This window comes from Ornithorhynchus anatinus, chromosome 9 (assembly GCF_004115215.2).
Source record: "Ornithorhynchus anatinus isolate Pmale09 chromosome 9, mOrnAna1.pri.v4, whole genome shotgun sequence".
Classification (NCBI taxonomy): Eukaryota; Metazoa; Chordata; class Mammalia; order Monotremata; family Ornithorhynchidae; genus Ornithorhynchus; species Ornithorhynchus anatinus.
This window is the reverse complement of record NC_041736.1, coordinates 17,592,465-17,608,720: the sequence shown is the minus strand read 5'-3', so window position 1 is coordinate 17,608,720 and position 16,256 is coordinate 17,592,465. Positions and strand designations below refer to the sequence as shown.

Below are 16,256 nucleotides of genomic sequence, written 5' to 3'. Positions count from 1 at the left end.
TGAGGGAAAAAAAAGCAGTAAAAACGATTAAAAAGATAAAAGTGTTTTTAGATGGCCATTAAAAGAATTAGTCTTTCAGTTTACAGTAATAGGAGTTGCACACCATGTTGTCAGGCACTTGGGGAGCATTTGACTTTTACACCCTTTGGTTTTTAAACATCTGTTGCACGATAAACTGTGGTTTTAGCCACTCTCCTGATGAACTGACCCAGAAAACCAAGGTTTCTAACAACAGGGAAAAGACAAACCAAGGATTTCTTTTCAAAGACAACCAAGTTGCTCCAAGATGTTTCCGGTGACACGGTAACAGATTTGACATATGTTATTTATTTGCTAGGCACTTGCCAACTTTAGCTCTATTTATATACCATTTATAAGTTTCACCACAGTCTGCATGCCTCAGCTGTGATAGTTTGCTCCCCCATTGTCACTACTTATCAACTTGCTGTCAATTCCTCATCTCTCCTCCCATCTGTTACACATAAATTGATTTTCTGCATATTTTCCATTCCACTTGTGCCCTCTGCCCTCTACACCTCATCTACCTTGCTTTTCCCATTCTCTTGCATCCATTCCTCCCTTGCCTTCTTCCATTTTTTTAATGGTATTTGGTTGTGTTTTTTTAATAGTGCAAGCACTATGTGCCAGGCACTGTACTAAGCACGGGGTAGACACAAGGTAATCAGGTTGGACACAGGACATGTTCCACCTGGGCTCACAGTCTTAATCCCCATTTTACAGATGAGGTGAAGTCTAGAGATGTTAAGTGATTATCCAAAGTCACACAGCAGACAAGTGGCAGAGCCAGGATTAGAATCCAGGTCCTGTGACTCCCAAGTCCACACTCTTTCAACTAGGTCACACTACTTTACTACCTGATTGAATTGATAGATTGACTCAACCAATTAATGGTATTTACTGAGCACTTATTGTGTGCAGAGCACTGTTCTAAGCCCCTGGGAGAGCACACAATAAGTACTCAAAAAATATGATTGATTACAACACAATGGAGTTGGTTGACAAGTTCCCTACCCACAGGGAGCTTACAGTCTAGAGAGGATCTTACAGTCTAGAGTCTACAGTCTATTTTCCTCTATCTTCATTGTTTGATGGACCTTATGTGAGAATTCTCCATTGTCACAAATCATGTTTTCTCCAGTACTGTGTTTCATACCCTGGTGTCTTCCATAGACTTCCAGGTTTCTTAACTACTAAGCCCTTCTGCCAATTTGATGGACAAGTTTTCATTATACAGATCCTACCAAGTAACCCATAACAGGAATTTTCCCTACCCAGATTCAATTGAATCTGCACGTTCCAGTATGTTTCAACAACACATCACTGTTGGCTCCTTTTGCATTCTTCTTCTGTGATATAGTATTTCAAGGAAATACTGCACCTGTTCGGTCATTGCTTTCTCAGTTATTTGCCTTACACCTTTTCTGACCTGGTGGTGTCTCATGTCTCACCTCTCCCCCTCTTGACTGTAAACTCGTTACGGGCAGTTATGAGAATGGAGAATTCTCACATAATAAGGTCCATCAAACAATGAAGATAGAGGAAAATAGACTGTAGACTCTAGACTGTAAGCTCCCTTCTAGACTATAATTACAAATATAGTCTATATGAAGAATATATTCTCAATTCTTTTGTATTGTTCCAAATGCTTGGTACAATGGTCTGTCCAGTAAGCTCTCAATAAATACTAGTGATTTTGACATCTTCTACTCACAACTATTCGTTACTTTTTTGTCTTTTCTTCCTGCCTCTATTCCCCACCCTCATCTCAGAACTGTTTGATTCATTTCCCCAACTCATTTGTGGATTTCTCTCCCACTCTCTGAAATGTTGTCAGGCCCAAGCATCCTTCAGGATTGTTTAACTCCAAAATTTCATACAGGAACTGTTCAGGTTCTCTTTTCCTCCTAATTACTTTCATCCCATATCATTTTTGGTTCTTGGTACCCGCTTCCGTTTCCTTCAAAGCAAGTCCTCCAATGTAAAACTGCTACCTACGCAATGCTTGCCCGCTTATTTTTGGGTTGCAGATGGAGCTTAAGCATCTGCTCAAGACAGACAGGAACTCAGTTCCTAAAAATCACTCTCATATTATTTCTATGAGATCTAAAGGAGTAAGGTCAATGGTTTGCAAATAGAGGCCCTTTCTGTGCATCATCATTATCGCTGGTATTTACTGAGCACTTACTTGTGTGCCTTACTGTGTGCAGAGCATTGTACTAAGCTCTTGGAGTGTACAGTATAAAAGACATTTTCCCTGCCCACAACGAGCTTCCAGTCTAGAGGGAGCAGCGGTGTCAATGATTATAGACACTTTGGACCTGCACCCACCTAGCTGACAATGGAGGAATCCCCAAATACAAATGGGCAAGAGATTTTTTTTTTTTGGTATTTGTTAAGCGCTTACTATGTGCCGAGCACTGTTCTAAGCGCTGGGGTAGACATAGGGGAATCAGGTTGTCCCACGTGGGGCTCACAGTTTTCATCCCCATTTTACAGATGAGGGAACTGAGGCACAGAGAAGTTAAGTGACTTGCCCACAGTCACACAGCCGACAAGTGGCAGAGCTGGGATTCGAACTCATGAGCCCTGACTCCAAAGCCCGTGCTCTTTCCACTGAGCCACGCTTAGCTCCCAAGAGATCCAAGAGATCCAGGCATGTTGTCCATTCCCACTCAAAGCAGATGCAGAAGCAGAACCTGAAATATTGGTTGGAATGGTCAGAACCCAAGAGCAGTTAAAGATATTCTTCTCCATTTAACACATTATCCTGCGCAGAGCAAAATGGTGGACTCTCAGAACAGATGAGCCTCTATTCTGAGAAATACCTGCTCTTCCTCCCTGAGAGGAAGACTGGGAGCCTCACGCAGGGCTGGGTCTGTCCTTGACCTGATTATCCTGCAACTACCCCAGTTCGTAGTACAGAGCCTGGAAACTAGTAAGTACTGAACGGATACCGCAAGTATTATTAAGTAGTCAAATTAATGCCAAGCCTAACTAATACTAGCCCAGTGTTTTTCCTCTTCTGATTACCTTGGATCTATCCCTGGGGTTAGCTTAGTACTCTGCACACAGTAAGGCACACAGAAAGTGCTCAATGTGCTTAACATTTCCTTATAAATGCTCAATAAATGGCATCCTGACCAAGGAAGTCACATATGCCCTTGGATCCGTTCCCTTTAAGCACCTGATACTCACCGTCAGCCTCACAGCACTTACGTACATAGCCATAATACAATGTCTGACTCCTCTTCTGTAAGATCCTTATGGATAGGGAACATGTCTACTAACTCTGTTGTTGTAGTCTACTCAAGCCCTTGGCTCAGCATTCCGCACACAAGAGCTCAATAAATACCACTAATTGATGACATCAGGACCAAAAGCATGCATGAAGGAACTGATTATAGTGATTTGTACCTCTAGTTTATGTATATATTTATTTCTTTGAGACAGTCCTTATTTTCCCACCCTTAGGAATAAAATCATTGAGAGATGTACTTTTGAAGCCTATAGCCTGATCCTCTTGTTTTTCATTTAAAACTGGGTCGGATTTCCACTATTTTCTCTCACACAACCTCAGTGAAAAGATGGAGGGCTTCCATTCTTCTCTTTAGAATTAAAGTAGGGGTCCAGTTACTCTGAAATAGACTCATGAATTCATTTACATCTGTGCTGTTATATCCTGCAAGAACTAACACCACACTCTGTGAACAGAGTAGAGCTAGGGATAATATCACCATTTTTGGAACTTCTGCCATGTGACAGGTATTAACAGAATGTTAACTGGAAGCTTGGATAAGAGAGAAACCTGCAAAACAGAACCATTTGATTCAACAGGAAAAATTCAACCCTGTTATCAAAACTCTCATTATTATGATCCATGAGTCTCAAGTTAATTTTATCACTCCTATTATCAGCAGATCATTTTGGCTACAAGTAGCATACTGGGGTCTAAATAATAAATATTTTGCACCATCAAAGAAATGAAGTTCCTTTCAAGAGGCATACATTAGTCACCCAAATCTGCTGAATTCAAAGAACGCCCTCAAGTCATTAAATCAACGCACAGTAACACAACTGAGAGCAGTAGAGGCAATTGAGATAATGCAAAATTCAATTGAGAGAATGATAAGAAAATACTATGAAACAGATAAGCAATAATTACAAAGGGCTAGAACTCAACACACTTGAGAATTTTGAAAAATTGATTTAAAGCTTGATTTAAAAATAAATACAACCCTTATTTAGGTCCTGAGAAATCTTTATGCAATGACCTGCACATCTAAATAATAACTAAAATAATAATAACAGCATTTGCTCAGCACTTACTACACGCCAAGCCCTGCACTAAATGTACAGGTAGATAAAAGATAATCAGTTCAGATAAAGTCACTGTCACACATGGGGCTCTCACTCTGAGGAAGAACAGGTATTTAGTCCCAATTTTACAGATGAGGAAACGGAGGCCCAGAGAAGTTAAGTGACTTGCCCCTCATCAACATTAAAACTGCTATTCCAATTCTAAGGCCTGGGATCAAAGAAAGGAGGAAGTGAAGTTCTACATCACTTATCTTTATATCTAATCATCAAAGTATTTACTGAGTTCCCATCCTACGAAGGACACTACTTGATATTACGGAACAAGGGGTAACCAGTAAGGATAAGATGGAGTCAATTAGGACACAAGTGATGCTCAAATTAATGTTGATAGAAAATATCAGAGCCTTCATAGACAGCATGTAAAACCTCAAAATATAAGATTGTCTCTATCCTAAATGTGCTCTGGTACTACATCACCTTTCATCACATATCCTATAGATTTTAAGAGAATGTTGCCCAGAAAGAACAGACTGGATGATGCATTCCTATCAGAAGATGCACTTTATCAGGAAACCTGCAAGTTGTCTGGGAACCGAGAGGCTACAACTCTAAGGTGATATAACAGTAAACTCCAGGTTTAAAAGCAAATGCAAAGAACATAAATACTCCTTTACAGTTAAAAGGCAAAGTTCTAAAACATTTCTCAATTAACTTACAGGCAACCTTTCCCCAAAATGAAAACATGCAAGTCCATGGCAAGCTTGATTTCTCAAGATAATAGTTAGGTACAAGATAATAATCTGAAAGGTCAAAGATTTGAGGAGACAAATTTTGCTATTCAAAAATCAATCAAATCTGAAGAATTACTTTTTCAAACTGTGGTCTAAAAGACACTGACCAGAGCCAACCAAGTATAAAAGATTTGAGTGAGACAACCTTGGTTTCTCCATCTCTGGAAAGCTTGAAAAAATAATAATAATAATAAAGCCATCAATCCAAATATATAGATTCAGTTATTTTCCTCCCTAGAGGGAGGAGGCTGGAACAGATCATCTATTGATGTCCTGTCTAGTTCTGGTTTTCTTGGCCCTTCCAAAACTTTTTGGCAAAATTTTTATTCAACCTCCCCACGCCAGGAAAAAAGGGAACAGAGCCTCAGATAGGAAACGTATCAATATCTGGGCATCGTCAGAGTGAAAAGAAGCAGCGAGGCTTAGTGGAAAGAGCACGGGCTTTGGAGTCAGGGTTGTGGTTTCTATTTGTTTAAATAAAAAAAATTATTTTAAATTCAATTATTTAGTCAATCTATTTCATTCCGAATAATTTGCAATACAACCTAATATATCCTTGCTCTTCCTCCTGCACCCACAATTTGTAAATATTTATCTGCCTGTCTCCACTATTATTGTAATCTTGAGGTCACAAAATGTGTGACTTGTCTCTGTGTACTTTCCTAAGTGCTTGGTACGGTGCTCTGTGCTAAAAAAAATATTAAACTATTGGTTTGCTGTAAAAGTTTGGCAAGAGGCTTAAAAAACCCATTTTCAAAATTGTCTTTAAATATAAAAGAAAAATGTTGAGAATGAGAAGGTAAGCAATGGAGAGGCAAGGGAGCACAGAGAACAGTAGATTTGAGGAGACACCAGAGAGCAAAGAAATGCACGCTGCATATAAGCAAAATCTTAAAATCTATCATTATTCTTGAACCAAAACAGTGGGAGAAACTGAAGTCTCTCTGGACAAAAACAAAAGATGTAACTGAGTTTAGCACATCCTTTAAAGTGAAACATTAATATTTAAAGAATTCATCAGCTGCCTCAAAGATCACAACATTCTTGACACACCAGGAGAGCTAAGTTGTATGGTTCAGCCTGTGATCTGTTCTGACATTCAAACATGTCAGTCAAGTGAAGCACTGCAGGTTTTGTGTCTAATACAAATAGCCAAAAGAAGAGGATTGTCAACTGTTCCTTAGATGCAGTTGGATTCTTTAATCAATCAATCAATCAATGGCATTTATTGAGAGCTTACTATATGAAGAGCTCTGTGCCAAGCGCTTGGGAGAGCACAATTCAACAGAATTAGCAGACACATTTCCCGCTCATCCATGGAAGTCATCTCTTGTCCTACCAACCATGGTACATTCAGATAAGACTGTGTGAAGGATTTCTAAGTGAAAAAATTACAGTAAAGCTGTTCAGTAGGTTTTGAACTTACTCAAACCATTAAACTACTTAGTTTTTTTTAAAAGGGTAAATAATTTATTGTGAATGGCCACATTAGACTAATAGTTCCACATCCCTGAAATCAAAACTTAAGTGTAGATAAGATACTTTTCAAACAGAAAATTAGTAGCACTAAAAGACAAGGAAAAATTCAGGTTCAAAAATGATTGAAAACACAAGAAGTTTTCATATCTCTAAGTGATTTTCCATGGATTTTTACAGTGGCCAAATGGCTCCTACCAAATTACTATGAGAAACAAAAAAGATTCTCAGGTGCCAGGAGGTGGTGAACCACATATGCCCACAAAATGTAAGCTCTACAACCTATAAAATCACCTCCCTAGAAAGGAGTAATAGCTGGATTTTGTTTAGATGCATTCACCAAGGACAAGAGGCTGATTTGCAGTTTCATCTTTTAATTTATCTTCCCTAAACTATTAAATTTAGATTACTTACCACACTAGTAGTCTATTCATTTTAAAATCCTCTTAGTTCCAGTACATAATTTTGGATGAATTAATTAGCACTTCAGGGTTTTTTTAGGATTACATGCAACTTTTCTAATATTATATCATCAGTTTAAACACAAATATGGTGTGGCCTGCCAGAATTCTGGCCAGTTCAGCTCAATAAAATCAGTACGACGGCTCGGCTGTTTAACTTTTTAAATGGTCAGCTTATCAGAATGGCTCGATTCTTCTCAAGGGAGGAAAATAAAGCATTTAAAACAATTTCAATGTCAAGTTTTAATGATTTAGTTGTGACTGCTGGATTAGTTATAAAATCAACATGGCAGAGTGCCTGATACTTCACACTACTATAAATAGAGATGTCAGGCCGATAGGAGGATGACGTGAAATATTTTGCCTCGATCCCCTCAGTACTCTGTGAAATCCAGAAACGGTTTCTTTGGCGAGATCCCTCGCTCCGTTTCTAAAGTTCAGATGCAGCCCGTTTTAATCAGAGTAATGAACTATAATTGCTAGCCCACTGGGTAATGTTTACTGCCAAAGCTACAATCCGGTCAAACAGAACATTATCCTGTCAGGGGTTGGGAGCAATCACGGCAATCCACGGTGAACCCAACACGCTCTTTCTAAGGCTCGACTTGGAAGTTGCGATGGGATTTTTCATTTTATTTTTATTTTAGGTGAACTGTGGGTCTTCTCCAGAGGATGCAGGAGACGGTCAAGGCCAGAGCCAGGCAGGGAGGGCCACACCAAGACACCGCGGCCCCTTCCCCTGGGTTTTGCAGACACTCCCTCCGTGGCACTGACCGAGTGCTCACTAGATGGGAAGGCACTGTACTAGGCGATTGGGAGAGCACTATACTAGGTGCTTGGGAGAGCATGCCACAGCAGAAGTACATGCCACAGCAGAAGTAGAGGACACATTACCTGCCCCCAGTAAGCTTTCCCAGCACGGCAAGGGTCTTCCAGCTGTCTCCAACGGTTTAACTAAAAATGTTTAACTGCAACTGGGGGGGGGGGTGAGGAAAAAAACCCCAAATCCCCCCAATGATTTCCCTCGTCCACGTGCTGTCTGGTCCAAGGAGCCAGAGGGGACCTGGAGGGAAGAGCTGCAGGGTCGGCCCACCACCAGCCCCTCGGCCCCCAAACCGCTTCCCCCCTGGCCCTGTACCCCCCTCTTTTGGGGGTGTGGGAAAGATACCTTTTATCCAGGCAGGCGATCCACTCCGAGGAGGAGGAAGAATGGGAAGCGTGAGCAGCGACCATGTTGGGCTGTCAGGGCGGCCGCCGCGGAGCCAGACCGCTGCCCTTACTGCGGCGACCGGTCCCGGCCCCGCTCCTGCGGCCTGCGCGGGGAGGGGCCCGCCAAGGGGATGGGCAAGGGCAGGGAATGGGAGAGGATGGGGAGGGATGAGGAAAGGAGGGATGGGGAGGGGAGGGGCGAGGAAAGGAGGGATAAGAAGAGGAGGGAAAGGGAGAGATGGAGAGATGAGACGAGGCAAGGGGAGAGATGGGGAGAGGAGGGAAAGGAAGGGATGGAGAGATGAGACGAGGGAAAGGGAGATAGGGAGATGAGACGAAGGAAAGGGAGAGATGGAGACGAGGGAAAGGAAGGGATGGAGAGATGAGGGGAGGGAAAGGGAGAAATGGAGAGATCAGGGAAAGGGAGAGATGGAGAGATGAGGAGATGAGGGAAAGGGAGAGATGGAGAGATGAGGGAGATGGAGAGATGGTGACAAGGGAAAGGGAGAGATAGAGAGATGAGACGAGGGAAAGGGAGAGAGGAGGAGACGAGGGAATGGAGAAATGGAGAGATGAGACGAGGGGATGGAGAGATGGGGAGACGAGGGAAAGGGAGAAATGGAGAGGTGAGACAAGGGGAGGGAAAGGGAGAGATGGGGAGACGAGGGAAAGGGGGAAAGGGAGTGCTGAGATGAGGAAGGGAGAGATGGAAGGGGAGAGCAAAGGTGGGTAGGCGAGGAATGGGAAGGAGAGGAGGAGGAGCCGGAAGAGCCCAAGCCTCCTACTCAGTCCGGCGGGCCGAGCTGGGGCGGAATGGTGGCGGCCTGCTCCTGCTCCTGCTCCTGCTCCTGTTCCTGCTCCCGATCCCGATCCTGGTCCCGGTCCTGGTCCTGGTCCCGGCTCGGTGGCCGCTGTTCTCCAGGTGACTGACGTGGGCCCGGGGTGGGGAACCTTTTCCCCTTTGTCAGATGACACTTTTTGGAGTCATTTTGGGGCCGAGAAGGCTTTGGGGGGTCTTCACATATTTTTCATATAGCAGCCGCCCCTAAAATGGCTGCTGCCTCTATGTTTCCTTAGAAACAGATCAATTCTTTTCTGCGGCGCTCCGGGCTTGCTTTGCCTCCTCACCTTTCCAGGAGACGTGCGGGGGGCGAGACCCGAGGAGGGAAAAGTGACTCCTCACACTAAAACAGGACTGGAAAAACTTCTTTTTCCCAGGTTCAGCCAGGTTTCCCTCCCACCAAATTTGGTGCCTAGGAGAACAAATATGAGGCACTGCAGGTGCCCAAGGCTGTAATAATAATAATAATTTTGGTATTTGTTAAGCGCTTACTATGTGCCGAACACTGTTCTAAGTGCTGGGGTAGATACAGGGTAAACAGGTTGTCCCACGTGGGGCTCACAGTCTTCACCCCCATTTTACAGATGAGGGAACTGAGGCACCGAGAAGTTGTGATGTGCCCAAGGTCACACAGCTGACAAGTGGCGGAGTCGGGATTAGAACCCACGACCTCTGACTCCTAAACCTGGGCTTTGTCCACTAAGCCACACCCGGAGCAGGTCTGGCTGAGGTAATAATAATGATGGCATTTGTTATGCGCTTACTATGTGCAAAGCACTGTTCTAAGCACGGGGGAGGATACAAGGAGATCAGGTTGTCCCACGTGGGGTTCACAGTATTAATCCCCATTTTACAGATGAGGTAACCAAGGCACAGAGAAGTTAAATGATTTGCCCAAAGTCACCCAGCTAACAAGTGGCGGAGTCTGGATTTGAACCCATGACCTCTGACTCCCCAGCCCATGCTCTTTCCACCATGAGGAGCTGATATGCTGTATAATTTTCCTTCTTTTTTTAGGGGTATTTGTTAAGTGCTTGCTATGTGCCAGGCACTGTACTAAGCACTGGGGTAGTTACAAGTTAAAAGGTTGGACACAGTCCACGCACCCCATGGACTCCCAATATTAATTCTCATTTTACATATGTGGTACCCAAGGCACGTGTAGGTGACTTGGCCCAGGTCACGGCAGAGCAGAGATTAGAACCTGTGTCCTTTTAACTCTCAGACCTGTGTTGTAGCCACTAGGCCATGCTGCTTCTCTGGAATAAAACAGGAAAAGATTCAGACCCCAGCTGGATGAGAGATCCTGAAATTCCATCTGGAAAGTAAACTCATTGTGTGCAGGCAACCTGTCTACCAACTCTGTTAAATCACATTTTCCCAAGTACTTAGTACAGTGCTCTGAAGATAGTAAGCACTAAATAAATACAAGTGATTGAAAGGACTCCTAAAGGGAAAAGTTCTAAGCTTCTGAGTTGCATTTGCCATTGCTTTCCATAAGGGAAAACAACATTCTTCCTATAGATTTGCCCTTTGCACTGGAGAGACACAATCATAAACTTTTGTTGGTACAGGTGCACACAATTGATGAACCCATGTAGATTGTATTCTATAAGACCATGAGAGAATTAATAGAATTCAACCTTTAGGTGTTTGTGGGTGGCGGTAACACTTTGGGGTCCACCACAGTACCAGCCAGTAAATGATTAGGCAGTAATGGTCCTAAAGCCCTGGAGGGACAGGGACCAAGTCTAATTCCCACTTGTATACTATTTCCCAGCAATTAGTACAGGGTTCTATACACAATGAGCACTTAATAAATGCTATTTCTACTAAAAACAATTAAATTACCTCCCAAGGTGGCTGAACAATTTAGCAAACTCTGGCTTCTCATTAACCACTGTTCTCATGTAGTTTTAAACTGATACACCAGAAATACCTCTTTGGGAGTTTAGGTTCAGGAGAGATGTTTTTTGTTGTGTAAAACTTTTGATTCTTCCATTGGGGTTGTCTTGGACAATCAATTACTGGATTCCCAGGGAGTTAAGGTGAGAGCAAGAAGTACAACTTGATGACTCTCCAAAACCCTGGTCAAGTGTAGGATGAGCTGATTTAAAACAAAAAAAAAGACTCATGATTTTCCTCAGAATATTTGCTAGTGACTTCCTTGTATTTATGTAGTTCCCCAAGTGCTTAGTGGAGTGTTATACAAAACTTTGACTATAAGCTCTTTGTGGGCAAGGAAAGTGTCTACCAACTCTTTTGTACTCTCCCAAGCATTTAGTACAGTGCTGTACACATATTAAGTACTCAATACTATTGATGAAACTGTCTTAGATTATTTCACTAGTTTCTTTCAGCTATGCTTTTGCCTGGAATCCCCAGCAGGATTGTCTTAATTATCTACATAATTGTTTCATCCTTCCTCTTCAATTTATCTTTAAAGACTTGGGCACAGTACATCTTTGAAATTTAAGAATATATATGTCCCCATTAAGTACTTAAAACTATACATATTTTCACTTCCAGAACTACAACTTGCAGGTAATTGCCTTAAACTTGAAGAAACGAAGAAGTCATCCCAAGACTAAGCAAGACTCTCTTCTAACAGGTCAGGCATTATAAAACCTGAAAAAAGGATAAAACATTTAGTAGATGGCTTTGCAATCTCTTAAAATCCCATCTTTAGACCCCTACAATATGAATAAGCTCACTTTGTTTTATCTAGCCTTTTACCTTTCACTGGATCCTGGAAACAACCTATGAAAATTCACTATATATCCTTTTCTTAGACTGCATCCCTAGTATATAACTTCTGTTTTATTGCCAGACAGTATCCTAGTCTTTAAGAACTTGATAGTCATCCCACCCTCAGGAGCACAGCACTTAAATACACTCCTGTAGTTTATTGCAGTATCTTTCCCTGCTAGACAATAATCTCCTGATGAGCAGTGAATATGTTTAACAAGTCTGTTGGTAAGCAGTCAGTACAGTGCTCTGCACACAGTAAGTGCCCAATAAGTAATAAGATTGAGTGTGGCCTTGGGCTCCCTTCCTAGGAGCGCTGCCATCCTTTGGATTATCCAAGCCCTTTCTACTAACAGAGAAGAGAGATTTTTGTAGTTGTGCAGAACAGAGGGGACTTGGCTTTTATGTACTGGTGGAGGGCATAAGGAGGTACAAAGCTTGTTAGGTTTTTAAATGTTAATTTTTTTCTATGTCTCCCTTTTTTTTCCCTTCACCCCCGATTTCCAAGACTAACTACTTGTAGGCAAGTGCTATCGTCAATTCATTTGTTTTTGTCTATTATCTGTGGCTAGATAGAAAATAGACACTCATCAAATATTAGTAACAAATAACTACAGTACTAATATGTGACCTGTCCAGGTCACCACCTAATCCCCCAGGAGTTCTGAATCCAAGTTTAGGAAACTTTACCTTAGAACTTCAAAGGTAAACTTTCCTGGTCCTTAACTAGTGGTGCCATTTCCTCAAAGAAGGGAAGATTCTTCCTGAGATACTGAAATACATAAGAGCTGTTCTATCTGGATGCCTGATAGAAGGGAAGGGAAGAGAGCGATGTTTGTTCATCTTTAAAGATGGAAAGAAACACTTCCATTTGGAAAAAAAGCAGAGAATTTGTTAGAATATTGTATGAGACATGAGCATTTTCTTTGACTATGAAAAGAAAATGTACTATTTCCCCCTTATTTAGGTCCTAACATTTTCAATTATTTTTTCCTTTGCCTCAGTTACTTTTAAGTAGATTTTAAATATTCTTCCTGTTTTGGGTTGTTAGATTTTCATTAAATGGGAAAATAATTGAATATTCAAACTAGGTTATGTATTTTAGCATTTTAATGCTAGTAAAACACCTTTTACTAGTGACAATAAGTAAAATAAAAACTTGAGCTCCCCTCTAGAATGTAAACTTCTTTAAGGCAGGGATCAGTTCTATTGACTCTACTATTATACTCTATTATACTATAGAAATATATTATATATATATTACACTATATTATATGTTATTATACTCTTCCAAACACTTAGCATACTACTCTGCATGCAATAGGTACTCAGTAAATACTTCTGATTGATTACAATGACAAAAGTGTTGGTACTTTTATCATGGAAACAAATCACAGTTTAGGTTTTCCAGAACATTTTAACTATTGGATAATTCTTTTTCGTTTACAAACAAGCACCCAGCATATTTTGTACAAGGCTATCTGTACTAAGTAATCATGTTTTTTAAGTAAGTGGTTCCATTTCTTGCACACAAATTGTCAGTATAATTTATCAGTATTAATATCAGTATTAAAAGAATGTACTTATTTTCTTTATCATTCATCTTGGAGTCTCTTTTGCCCATTGGAATTGTACTTGAATGCTTATCCCATCCCTGGAAATTGCAGCAGAACTTTGGCCACCTATTGAAACATACTCTACTCTCATTTCCGCCAAGAGATTTTGCTGATCTCCATTTTCCTAGGCAGGTACCTTTATCAAAAGGATACAGTGAGAGAAGAAAGAAGTCAGCAGATATTAGCCCTCAGGTGTAATCTTGCCTTGAGTATAGGTCACCCAGTGCATTCTTTAATTATTTATGTTATTATTGCTAACATTTGTTGTAGACTTAGACTATGCAAGACACTTTAATAAGCCCCGAGGTAATTATAAAGAAAATTAAATTAAGCCCACAAGGAGTTCATAATCTCGGAGGGGATAATTATAAAGAAGATTAAGTTAAACCCACAAGGTGTTCACAATCTCAGAGGGGAAGGCCAGTGGTGAAAACAAGTAAAATTCAACAATAAGAGCATAATCTAAAAAATCAGGTAAGCAGTATTTGGAGGGACAGTATTTGGGTACCTCATGGCTTCAGGTAAACAGTGCTTGGACTAGCGAGTGCCACAACCTTTCCAGCGTTCTTAAGATTTGCAGACTTTGGCAGACTTGGCTTTCATGATGTCTGGGCTGTGTGGGTCTTGTGATTGATGCCTTATACATTGACAGGTCTGTTATTTTCCTCTGTAATCAATGAGAAGTATTTGAGTGTCTGCCATGTTCCAAGCATTCCACTGAACTCTTGGGAAAGTACAATAAAATTAGGACATGATCCCTGCTCTCAAGGATCTTGCAGTCTAGCAGGTCAGACACACTAAAATAAATTAAAAATAGGAGAAGATAGACTATAAACTGACTTGATTATCTTATATCTACCCCAGATTTTAGAACAGTGCATGACACACAGATTCTATACTAAGCTTGTTGTGGTTGGATAATGTATCTGTTATACTGTTATGTCATACTCTCCCAAGTGCTTAGTACAGTGCTCTCTGCACAAACTCTCAATAAGTACAGCTAACACCTAGTAAGCCCTTAACAAATGCCACAGTTATTAAATTTTGCTGCTGGTGGGTTGTGAGAAAAGTGTTTCATTGGTGCAGGCATGCTGAAGTGGTAGTTAGGGGATTTGGTCAGAGGACCTCCACTGGTTACCCTCCTGGCCTAGAGGAGGATGCTGCCCCTGTGATAAGGGAGCCCATATGGGTAGGCAGATGTGTGAGATCTGCCATTACTCTCTCTCCACACCTAGAGGTACTCTGGTTGTTGAACTTTCCCTGGCACAGCTCAAAAAGGATAAGACCAACTTAAAGGGGCAGTAGCCAACATTTCCCATAAAGACCTCAGAGAAAAAGGAAGATCAGTCTTAAAAACTTGTAGGATTTATTCCAATCTTCCTGATCAAACTTGTTGCCTCCACAGCCTATGAGAGGCAAGTCCAGGTGATTGCTTACAAAGATGTTAATGAGATTCAAACAAGTTTTACATAATTCTTTTATAGAAATCTTAACTAAAAATGCATTAGATAGGTACTTTGTCTATTAAACACTCCTTTAGTTAATGTCTGCATTTGGTGTATTTGTTAAATATGATTTTTTCACAGAGCAAATTAGTATAACAATTATGTAAGGTAAATTACCCAATTAGTCCATCATATCTTACCTTTCACTAGACCCACTTCCTGGCTTCAGTTCTGTTGTTGCCATTTTAGCATAACTTCTTTTAACAAATTTTCTTTTTATTAGGCCTGGGGATGCTTTATAGGGAAATTTATCTGTGTTCTCATATAGAACCTAGACATGAAAGTCCATGCTTGTCAAGTTTTCCTTCCCCATTCTTTTATTAGTACTATTAATTATGATATTTAAGTACTTACTGAAGTGTTAGGGTAGGTCCACTACAATCAGATCAGATGTATTTCTTCCTCTTCCAAGTGAGGAAACTGAAGCACAGAGAATTTAAGTGATGTGCCCAAGAACACACAGGAAGCCAGAGGCAGAGCCAGGATTAGACACCATGTCCCCTGACTCCCAGTTCTGTGTTCTTTCCACTGAACTATGCTGTTTCTCCAGTCCCTGAGCACATATTCATTCATTCAGTAATGTTGGTATTTGTTAAGTGCTTACTATGTGCAGAGCACTGTTCTAAGCGCTGGGGTAGACACAGGGGAATCAGGTTGTCCCACGTGGGGCTCACAGTCTTCATCCCCATTTTACAGATGAGGCAACTGAGGCCCAGAGAAGTTAAGTGACTTGCCCACAGTCACACAGCTGACAAATGGCAGAGCCGGGATTCGAACCCATGACCTCTGACTCCAAAGCCCGGGCTCTTTCCACTGAACCACGCTGCTTCTCCAGTATTTATTGAGTGCTTACTATGTGCAGAGCACTGTACTAAGCGTTTGGAATGTACAGCCTGCTCAGTCTCCGGAATTGAAAGATGGATAGGTGACCAAAATTTTCTTTCCGAGTACATACACCTAAACACCATCCTTCAGTTTGGTCTGTGGCAAGGTATGTCAGAGTCTGACATTTCATGACTCCGCTTCTTACTTTCCCAGTATTTCTGGCTCTTTTGCTTCACCAAAGAGTTGCTCCAAATCTAATTGTTATTTTCCAGGTTAGACTATCTGTTAAATCCCAGCAGTTTTACTATGTCAACATGGCTTTAAGTTTTGCTTGGGCATGTCCTTAAAGTATTTTTTCCACCTAGTCTGTCTGACTTTTCAAATCATCATGTTAGCCAGATTCTGTAAAACACTGCTGTCATTCTTCTGTCAATCAATGAAATTAA

At 41.3% G+C, this 16,256-nt stretch overlaps 1 protein-coding gene and 1 long non-coding RNA gene across 8 annotated transcripts in view; one reads left to right on the top strand and one right to left on the bottom strand.

Moving 5' to 3' along the window:
- RAPGEF4 (Rap guanine nucleotide exchange factor 4) overlaps positions 1-8,403 on the bottom strand; it is a 187,350-nt gene extending 178,947 nt beyond the window's left edge. For all 3 annotated transcript variants that reach the window (XM_007671238.3, XM_007671239.3, XM_029072192.2), the window contains exon 1: positions 8,235-8,403. In XM_007671238.3, the coding sequence (XP_007669428.1) occupies positions 8,235-8,299 (65 nt within the window). In that variant the 5' untranslated portion in view covers positions 8,300-8,403. The remainder of the gene's footprint in view (positions 1-8,234) is intronic.
- A 597-nt stretch (positions 8,404-9,000) lies between these two features.
- Positions 9,001-16,256, top strand: part of LOC103171027 — a 123,394-nt gene continuing 116,138 nt past the window's right edge. For all 5 annotated transcript variants that reach the window (XR_003761939.2, XR_486551.3, XR_003761937.2 and 2 more), the window contains exons 1-2: positions 9,001-9,197; positions 11,646-11,727. This is a non-coding gene — a long non-coding RNA (uncharacterized LOC103171027). The remainder of the gene's footprint in view (positions 9,198-11,645; positions 11,728-16,256) is intronic.